The following is a 10,448-nucleotide window of genomic DNA, read 5'->3' as shown; positions in this document are numbered from 1 at the left end:
AGTAAGGGACTTGTTGTGCAAGGGAAAGACGCATCACCCCAGTGCACCCTACCTTAAGTAAGCTGCATTATAATTTTGAAATTTAAATTTTATAATTTATATGTGAATTTGAGTTGAAATTAAATTTGTTGAATTATATATATATATATATATATAAACAGTACTCTCTTAAAATAAAAACCATATTATCAAATGCTGTGAAACTAAAACATTTTATTTCAATTGAGAAAACACAACCCTAGCTGCAACGGATTTGTTTAAGCAAAGCAATTGTAACATGAACTCCAGATTCCAACTTCCCCTTTCCTTCCAATTGTATTACGGATTGGTTTTTTGATGTCTCAAGAGGACAGTTTTCTTTTCTTTTTCTTTTGTAAAGAAGTTTGAAGCAAGCAAGCAAGCAACCATCAAGAAACTAGCTCAGTATTGAATTGAAACACGTCTAGTCCTTCAAAATTCACAGAGAGTAATTCAATAAAGAAGCACTGAAACCATATCATACATAACTGAGAAGAGGAACTTACTTCTTTCCTCGTCCTCTTTTGATAAGCCCAGATGGAGGGATTCACAGAAAGCATCAAAATTGGCCCAGACCTCGAGCAAACGCAAAGAAAGTTGATTGTTATACAATAATCGAAAAAAAAATCAATCGTTTAGTCGTGTCAAGCAACATCTAATTAGCTAAGATAAATCATGTGTTATATTCACAAACAGCCTGTTAAAGTACCATTCTCTATCAAAAAGTAAGAGCAAAGAATAAGTGAAATTACGCTGTCGATTTGTGTTTGTCGTGCAAAGGGTGCAACATAGTTCCATTCATTTCAATGATGGTTTGAATTCCAAGCACACAAAATTGTAATTGTAAAGGGAAATGCTTAAGAACTAGTGAAAATGAAGCAAACTCATCAAACAAATCCTAATGGTTTTGAAAAAAGAGTTAAAACCTATAAGATGGTAAGAAGAGAACAACTAAGAATATGGAAACATTTGTACATTAAAGTTTTGCATGAGAATACATTAAGAAGCATAGTGTAAAAGAAAAAAAACATATGTGTATTTTTCTCTTATCAAATTCCCCCACACTTATCTTTTGCACGTCCTTGGACAAAATTTTAATTTTACTTTTTCAATGTAAAAAATAGAGACGACAGTTGTGGTTGTCTTAGCAACAAAGAAGGAAGTGAGGGGCTATAGGCGTCTAAAAGTGAGTCTGGTGGAGGAGATGGTGTGTGGCCTGATCGGCCAGTAGTGGTCTCAAGGCCAGAAGAATAGGGTGGTGGTCGGCAACGATGATGGAGATGATAGGAACGAATGTTCTGAAAGGCTGGAGATTTGATGGTGGGTGTTGCACGTCAAAAAAATCCACGCGGCGTCGGCTGAAGATCTTTTTTTGTTATTATTTTTGTTTTGCTTGGTTTTTTGGAGTCGCCACCTAGTATTATAATTACTAGGAACCTATGGTCTGCGAGAGTCTGAGTAAGGGACTGGTTGTGCAAGGGAAAGACGCATCACCCCAGTGCACCCTACCTTAAGTAAGCTGCATTATAATTTTGAAATTTAAATTTTATAATTTATATGTGAATTTGAGTTGAAATTAAATTTGTTGAATTATATATATATATATATATATAAACAGTACTCTCTTAAAATAAAAACCATATTATCAAATGCTGTGAAACTAAAACATTTTATTTCAATTGAGAAAACACAATCTTGGAACAAGTACAAATAAGTCCTTCTCCTTTATAGTCTGGCTAATCTACCGCCAAGCTTTGTCTTGCCCTGGCCTTTTGCCCTCTCTCACACTGCAGGTATAAATCATGCTCGTACTTATGGAATTCCTGCTAGAGATGGACTTTCTGTCCATGACTGATGGGTTTGAGATGAGCGAAGAGTTTTCACGAACATGTAAAACTGGAAATATAAAACTCAAAATCTAATCAATTTTACAAGCTTGGGAGTTAGTGATGTGTTCTCTTGGACGAGTATGGATAATGGATATGTTGAAGGCGGTGAGCTAGAGCTGGCAAGGATTTCGTTTAATGAGATGCCGGAGAGGAACCATCTTGAAAAATAGTTGCAAATACGACAGCGTTTTCTTACAAGCAAATACATCCACATACGGTGCAGATCTTCGATATCATCTTAAATACAATTTACAGCTTCTTGTTCCATTAAATCAAAGAATTCTCAAATTACAAACCCACGTTTATTCCATCTACAGGCATCTACGACTTCAATTAATCATAAGCTTTTCACGCATTTCTCTGTACACAGTGCATGCATTTATTTATTCTCTTCTTACGGCATGCACAAATATATCACAGGTTATCGGTCAGATTTACATACCATGGCCTGTGAATGCCAGTGGATACGGTGGCTGCCACCACTAATACTTCAGCAGCTGCCACCACTCTTTTAGTCAGCATGACAGCTCCAATCTGCCTGAGTGCCATTTCTACTAATTTTCTTCCCCAGGGTCCACTGCCCCCGAGCACAATTCCTCTTAGAGCCAAATAGACAGCACGGGAAACTTTTTCAAAAATCGGATCCCCAGCCTGCAAGCTCTTCGCTAACATCCTAGACATGACTATCTTTCTTGGCTTAAGCTTCTCCTCATCAACTACCTTGTTATCAACTTGCAACAACCCACTAACTACTTCAACTATTTCTTCAATACCCACATCATCAACACGGTCCAGGACTTCCGACAGTTTATTGCTGCACTCTAACAGGACGCTTTCCATGTCTGCACTGCTGGTTACTGCTTGCTCCATCAGGAGCGTTTGACGGCAAACCAGAATGCTGCAAATTGTGGAGTTTCAGATCAATTAGTAACCCACTTGCATCAAATAAAGATGCAAAGATGACAATGACCCCCAAAAAATGGAAATATGAAAATAATAATGAAGAGAAAGCATCTTTCAAACCAGTCTCCAAAGAGCATTGAGTTATTAGAAAATTAAGAAGTGACATTCCAAAGGTGGATCACATGCCTGGTAGAAATTACAATAATTTTCTGAATTTGAGCCTGCACAGCCCTCAACCGAAACAGGTTTAGCATAAGAGTTTCAGGCAGATCTTCTTTTGTTAGACCAGAAACTCCACTCACTAACTTCAACAATCCTAGCCTCACCAACAAATCAACTCTTTCACCAGTGCATTCCGGTTCTGGTTGTTGGTTATCTGATTGAAACAGGAAACCAAATGAGGTCGTTGGGAAAATGTAGTTACTATATAGAAGATAGCTGAAGCATTTCTTTTTCAAGCAAGCAACTAAACAAGCATACATCATGACAAAACAATTCCTGTCAACCTTGTAAAGAGCTTGATATTGTGTCAAGTTTTAGAGTTTTTACGAAGTAGCTCCCATACCTGTCTCAAAAGTAACTGAAGAAGAACCAATTGCGCTTTCATTTGTTTTGACCAGAAAGCTTCCACCAGTTCTAAGGGTGGTGAGAGGTACAAAAACCCGTGATGAACTGTCGTGGCTCTTCAAAGCAGAGAGAGAATTCTTGTGTTCTTCCCACTCCTGATCTTCACTACTCTTTACAGATGAAAGCCACTGCATTGTCAGTGGTAGAGAGTTACAGGCATCCGAATCAGACCCATAATGGTTGCCAAAAGCTTTTCTAAGATAATCCAATGCAGCAGGACCTGTTAACAAAGGCTCCATCATTCTTATGCGAGCTTTACTAATCTCTTGCTTAAGAGCCTGTCGAATAGGTAGATCATTCAGATAACTCTCAAAAGCTTAGTAAGTTCAGCAAGAAAAGAAAACGATGGCCAAACAAGCACCAAGCAGCGAACAGGAAAAAATAATATAATGAATGTCAAGCAGTTGATTTTTAGCCTTTGAGCTAGTAGTGTACTTAACAAACATAAGCTATAACTTGCATTTGATGAAGTGGGATAGAGAAGCTTATTAATCAACTTAATGAACGGTTTCTGCAGGGAAGTTCTTAAGAAATCACATACAGTACAGAAATAGGCAGTGGAGAGGTGCTCATATTCTTTTATATGGACATTCCAGCAGATATTATCCACAACGTACATAATAAATAGGAAACTTTTCATTGTCTGAAAGGACCAGAAATAAGTTCCATGAAGATGAATCAGAATAGACATACGTGAGAGAAGAGCAAGACAAAAGAGAAGCCATGAATATGCACACCTGTATCTGCTGCAGCACAAAGCGCAGACCTTTGATCAATGTGGCAATATGTGAATACTTCGATTCATCTTGGGTTTGACAAGTCTCAGCCAACTCTTTTAACATTTTCTGATGCAGGGCCTTCATTTCATCCTCATGGGCTAGAGAGGAGAGTTTCTGCAAAGTAACTAATGCGAACTCTAGAATCTTCCCACAGTAACCAACATCCATGTTACCTGACCTCAGAACCTAATAATAAGTGAAGGTAACTTAGTATCACAACAGAAACAAGAACCTATATTAGTAGTAGTTGAAAAAGATACCCACCTGAGCAAGAAGATCTGGATCAATACTTTCAACAATCTCTTGTTTCCAGCTCTCAGGAGCCAGCTCCTGAATTTCATCCCTCACCTCCCCTACAAGCTGAACTACCCACTCATACTTGGGCTCATCCTGTTTCATGGATTCCAGAACACTATCCCAGAAAGCTGACTCCATTGTCTCTCTCACCTTTGCCTGAAAGTAATGAGGTAAGAAGGGAAAATTAGTTTCTAAACTCAATCTCAACTCAAAACCTGGTTGGTGGAAAACTAAGAGACAAAAGTTCTATTATCGACAGCCTACGGGTAGCATTTTCAGTGAAATCTGGACAGGGTACAAAAAACTTTAAATCTTTTTTTAAAAAACTTCCATAAAGCAGCATATTCATATCACCAGGGGCTGTATAAAAGCAACCATTATTCCCTTGGCAAGGCATACTGGAAACAAAATAATTAAATGAAAAAATAAGTAATGAAATCAATGGAGATATATTTATGGCAATTTCATTATGTTCAAATAGATTGATTATTGGTTAATGATCATAGTTGTGTTAATGCACTAACCTTGAGGCTGTTTTCATCTTTGTCAGCACGATTGAACCTATCCTTAAAACTACGGCGTTGCTCATGGAGAAACTCATTTATGATCAATTCATTCTCTGTTATTGATTTCTCAACAGCAGAACGTGACTGGCCATCGAAGTAGCTGCTGCTAGTTGCAGAGGAAGCAGGTTCTTTTGCTGATGAGGTATCTTCTCTGAATAGGGAGCGAACTACACGTCTAGGCCTCTCAATACCATCACTCACATTATTTCTATTAGCCGGGCCAGTAACAGAAGGAGAAGATGGGGGCATGCTAGGAGATAGAAAATGTATGATTGGAGACCCTACTGGACTTCCATTTTCCTTAGCTTGAAAATACCTAGATCGTGTTTCAGATAGTGCAATTTCCATATGCTGAATACCAGCATCTCCACTCAGATGTCGAACCTTTTCCCTTAATAGTTTTTGGTCTTCTGTAACCTGTATTGAAACAATTAAAAGATAATTATCTAATGAAAATACCAATACCAATTACCAATACCAGCAGAAACATTGGGCAGAATGCCTTATCAAAAGGCTTCACGAAATGAATTTAAATTCACATAATGGTTCGTTCAATTATGCAACACCCCTTTTCAATACCAAATCCAAAGGCAGTTAATGGCTTGTTTCAAGACTTGAAAACACAGTGATTAATCAAAAGAATGACAAGACTACAAAACTCCAAAAACTGTGTATCAGTTTATATTTTCATGGATGATGGTAAGACCTGTTTCTGAATGGCTTTCATATCATGAGTAAGAGCATCAGTGCTCCCTTCTGGGGTGAGCTTGCATTTTTGGATCATAGAGAGTTCAAGCTGGCATGCAGCTCTCACTAAGTCCTCCTCCAATGACTGAGCATCCTTAACCTTCCACACCACAAAGCAATTCAAGTAGGAGCACCATTCTTTATCAAAAGCTGCAAGTTGGGACCTGATAGTACAACGTTTTGGTGACATGGACTCAGAATCCTCATCAGAACTGTGCATGGGCCCATCCAGTATAATCCTTATCAACAACTCAAACTCTCGAATGAAATCTTCAGCAGACTTGGCCAGAGCAATCTCGCGCTGCCCTTGACCACTGAAAACAGCATCTGGATGTCCTAAAATCATGTAGGCACAAAGAACGATTCTCACTGGATACCTTGACAATGTAGCAGCACTTCTGGCAGACTCCCTGGTGGTACCCACTCGTTTTGCCTCTCTGCTCCTCATAGAGGACCTTGGAGTTGTCCTCCTTTTCTTAGGGGTGGCAACTCTTTTGAGAAGGTGATCAATGTTTTCCAAGCTGGAGGGATGATCCATAGTAGCAACAGCCATGGAGACTCTAAAACGGTTCTCAACACGATCAAGTAGAGCCTTCACAGTCTGAAGAGTACCAGTTGATTCAATCAGACGAGCAAGCTGTTCAAATGGCATCGACTTCACACAGTTTTCATTGATTTTCAGGGCATCATAGTCTTTTGCCAGGTCTATGGTAGTCCTCCTTGACCTCAGGAACTGCCTCCAGCACCTAAAAAAATGTAAGAAAGTATACATTGCTCAGGTAAAATTTATACTGAAGAGCAAGCCAGATGTTTTTACACAAGGCTAATGATTTGACAGCTTAACCAAATTTTTTAAAGAAATAGCAAGAACAGATTATATACCTTGCTAATTTTCTAGAAAGGAGATCAGCCTGCTTGTGCATCTTATTCCAGTTCACTCGAACAGAGCTATGCTGCCGTCCTCTCTGCCTCAAATATTCTGCTCTTTGTCTCTTTGCCTAGTTATCATAAAATTCAATGAGAAAACAAATTTACAAGTGAATATGAGGAAGATGCTATTCATTATTAATTTCTGGGTTCAGACAATATCTGTACCCTTTGCAGTCGATCTTCCAGCTTGTCCCTCATTCTCCTCCTCTCAATCTCACGTTGGTGAGAGACAGACCTGGCTACTCGCTGAACTTGCAACACCCTAGCACATGCCCTCCTCTTTTCAGCTTCCAGCAATCCCATACGCTTGTTTTCAGCGGCTGCACGTTTTTGGTTAATTGCTGCACGTACACGCTCCTTGTACTTACTTTCCCGAGCCATTCTTCGTGATAATGATTGGGATGTTCTCTCCTTAAGCGTGGCCCTTCTTTGTCTGTATGCCTTGAGCATGAGCATTCTATTTGCTTCAGCCTGCTGAACCCGTAGCTCCACTTTTGTTCCAAGCCTCTCCCTTTCTCTTTCAAAACGCATCTCCACCCCAGTTTTAGCCGCCTGCCGCAACTCATCCAACCTAGCCAGGCGCATCTGAGCTTTTTCCAGAATGCTTAACCTGTAATATCAGAATGTGCGCCCAAACATGCAGCTTTACTAATATTTCTGAATTTCAAAATAGTGTGGTTAGAAAGGAATGTATTTGCAACTTTGTTTCTAATGGACAAACCTAAAACATTGCATCAACAAAAAGGGAAACTGAATCAGAAAAAAAAAAATATCAAAAGAACATATGCAGAGCCATAAGCCAAAAAGAATAAGTCTGGGGTGCGCAGTCAGATGGCAGCATGGAGCCAATCCATTCCAAGATATGGTAGAAAATCAAGAAATGCAAAATCCGTTTTTAATGTTAAATATTTTCAGAAAAAACTGTGAGATACAGTCGAGAAAAAGAATAATCCAGGCCAAATCTTTTTTACAAAATGAAATATCATTTGATGACAAGTGACGAGCAATAAGGATACGTGAAAAACCTGTAAGAAAAATGTGGTGTATAACCCATGTTAAAACCTAAAGGGGATAAGGACGGAGAAATTCACAAGATTGTTAATAAGCAAAAGAAAAACAAATAAAAAATCATAGCTTAAAAAGCAGCATCATGATCCATCATTTAAGTATATGTATGAGGAATCAACACAGTCAGGGTAAAGCTTGAACAGTAATGATAAAGCATGGCGATGCTTAAAGGTCACATGGATAGCATTCAAACCACCAGGCTTTAATACAAAAACTATTCAATTAAACATCAAGAACCCAATCAGTAACTAATAAAGACTACCTTTTTTGCTCCGCGGCATGAAGCTTTGCTTCAAGGCGTTGGGCAAGGTCTTCTTCTTGAGATGAACATTGTGAGGGGCTTCTTGGCTTTGGTCTGGCCTTGCTTGACAACTTCTCATAGAATTCCTGTACTCAAAGGATTAAGCCAAAACAACGTTAAAAATTAAATTCCCATGAAATGTGCTGTGTGATCAAATTTCTAAAAAATAAAACTATTCAAAAAATATTCTAACAATGAATTAATTAACAAAAAAGAAAAGGAAAAACATTTCCAAAAAGAAAAAAAAACGCGTGATGTGATTATTATCCAAAATAATTTAAACATTGTTAGATAAAGCAAGTGAAAGAAAATCCCACATGCTTAAAAACAAAAATCCAACAGGAAAACAAAGCAATCCCCACCACCACCAACCCAACACCAGCAAAAAATAAATAAATATAAAAACCTCTTCAAAGTTCTTTTGATGAGAGAAAAGATATTAATCCCAATAAAAGAAAAGGAAACTATAAATTGTAACAGAAAAGTGATGAGGTTTTCACAAATCAACAAAAAAAAGACCAGAAAAAAGAAATAAAATAAAACATGGTACCTAAAACAAGAAAAGCATAACAATTCTTGGTTACCAAGAAAGAAATCATTTCATTTCATTGCAGAATAAAATAAAAATAATTCCTTGACACCAACCAACAGTCGAAGATGATTGCTTTTTTTATTATTATTATTAAAAAACCTTCTTTAGTTCAGAATTCTAGCACCCAAAAAAGAATATGCATTCAACACCGATTGCTAATATATATATATATATATATATATATATATATAACAATCGGTCCTTCTCTAATTCAGTAGTAAAAAATCTAAATTGAAAATTAAAAAAAAAAAAAAAAACGGTAACCAAGTGCTTCTTCGTGACTTGAATAAATAACCAGAAAGAAACGAAAAATTAATTCCGAAAATAAAAACAAGTAAAAAAACAGTAAAAATTACGGCAATCAATCAAAAGAGGAAAAAATAATAATTATCAATACGATTTTAAGCAAAACAAAAACTTTTAAAATTAGTTTTGGAATTTCAATTAAAAAAATTGATAATTAATCTTCGTTCTCTTTGAAAAGAAACGGAAAGACTTGAGTTATAATAATAATAAAGAACCTGTCGACGGAGATGAGCGTGTCGAAGTTTAGCTTCGATTTCTTCAACACTACTAGTTGTAGGAGTCTTCGCTTCCAATAGTCTTTTTTGAAGGTTCTTCGGTATTCTCCTCGGAGACGAGAACGATACCTTATCAGTCGCCGGAAAATAAATGGCAACTCCACCACCCACTACCCCAGTCTCCGGCGACGGCGACGACGGTGATGACGACTCCGCTCCAATATCCATAATTCACAACCAAAGCAACAGCAGCGACGACTCCGCTCCAATATCCATAATTCACAACCAAAGCAGCAGGAGGAGGAGGAGGAAGACACCAAAACGATACCGTATCTCTCTCACACAAACACTTTCTTACTTTCTTGATGAATCTCTTGTGTTTTTTATATACATGTACAAGAAAATTCAAAGGGAAAGGCTGCGTCGATTCTTTCTTGAATTTGTTTTAAAAGAACTCTGTTGGAGAGAAAGAGAGAAGAAAAAGCGTGTGTGTAAAGTGTTTATGTTGTGCTGTGTAAGATTTGCTTATCTTCGTCATCTGACTCATCTCCTCTCGGTAATTTCTGCCACGTCATCCATCACGACGGCTCTCTCTCTCTCTCTCTCTTCGGTTTTTAGTTTTACATAGATTATGTAAATACCATAATATTATGAACTATAGGTTATCCTCAGATCTTATAATTGTAATTAAATAATATTTATAATATAAAAAAACATACAAGGAAAATAAAGAGTGAGGTGAAGTGGAATTCTTATTATTTTTTAAAGAGAATGGAGAAATAAATTATTAGTGTAGGGTGTTTTTATAAAAATGATTTTTAATTAAAACAATATCTTAAATTTATTTTAAATATCAATATATTAATATCATTAAAAAAATAATAATTTAAATAACATATTTAGAGCCTGTTTGTTTATACATGACTGTATTTTAATTAAAACATAGTTTTTAATAGTTTGATAAATAAAAAAATTGATTTATTATACATGCATCCTACACAGTTAATAAAAAACGAAGAAATGTTGCTTCTCACTACTGTTTGCGTGAATTGCACTGTTCAATTAACATTACATTTAAAATGAACAGTGCAATTCACTGCACTGTTCACAGTGAATTATATGGTTTATGTGAATAGTATAATTCACTTATACTGTTTATACAGGATTTTTTAAAAAAAAAATTATTAATATTTTTTTTAGTGTTAATTTT

At 36.8% G+C, this 10,448-nt stretch overlaps 1 protein-coding gene and 1 long non-coding RNA gene across 6 annotated transcripts in view; both read right to left on the bottom strand.

The window, feature by feature from the left end:
• The window catches only part of LOC105112522 (uncharacterized), a 7,279-nt gene extending 6,650 nt beyond the window's left edge, over window positions 1-629 (bottom strand). For both annotated transcript variants that reach the window (XR_839772.1, XR_839771.1), the window contains exon 1: window positions 525-629. This is a non-coding gene — a long non-coding RNA (uncharacterized LOC105112522). The remainder of the gene's footprint in view (window positions 1-524) is intronic.
• A 1,465-nt stretch (window positions 630-2,094) lies between these two features.
• Window positions 2,095-9,746, bottom strand: LOC105112517 (uncharacterized). Of its 4 annotated transcripts, none has more exons than XM_011008246.1 (12): window positions 9,525-9,746; window positions 9,239-9,476; window positions 8,087-8,211; window positions 6,922-7,366; window positions 6,709-6,824; window positions 5,786-6,572; window positions 5,038-5,496; window positions 4,481-4,669; window positions 4,175-4,402; window positions 3,376-3,715; window positions 2,997-3,186; window positions 2,095-2,805 (listed from the first exon to the last, which is right to left on the bottom strand). In XM_011008246.1, the coding sequence occupies exons 2-12, from the start codon at window positions 9,464-9,466 to the stop codon at window positions 2,322-2,324; spliced, it is 3,591 nt and encodes a 1,196-aa protein (XP_011006548.1). In that variant the 5' UTR covers window positions 9,467-9,476; window positions 9,525-9,746; the 3' UTR covers window positions 2,095-2,321. The 4 variants fall into 4 exon arrangements, with proteins under 4 accessions (XP_011006548.1, XP_011006546.1, XP_011006545.1 ...); XM_011008244.1 differs by having other exon boundaries at window positions 9,239-9,491; window positions 9,534-9,746; XM_011008243.1 differs by having other exon boundaries at window positions 9,239-9,490; window positions 9,539-9,746.
• Between the last annotated feature and the right edge of the window lie 702 nt (window positions 9,747-10,448).

The sequence above is a fragment of the Populus euphratica genome, unplaced genomic scaffold, assembly GCF_000495115.2.
Source record: "Populus euphratica unplaced genomic scaffold, PopEup_1.0 scaffold347.1, whole genome shotgun sequence".
NCBI classification, from domain to species: domain Eukaryota; kingdom Viridiplantae; phylum Streptophyta; class Magnoliopsida; order Malpighiales; family Salicaceae; genus Populus; species Populus euphratica.
The sequence above is the reverse complement of the archived record's forward strand: the minus strand, read 5'-3'. Positions and strand labels throughout refer to the sequence as shown.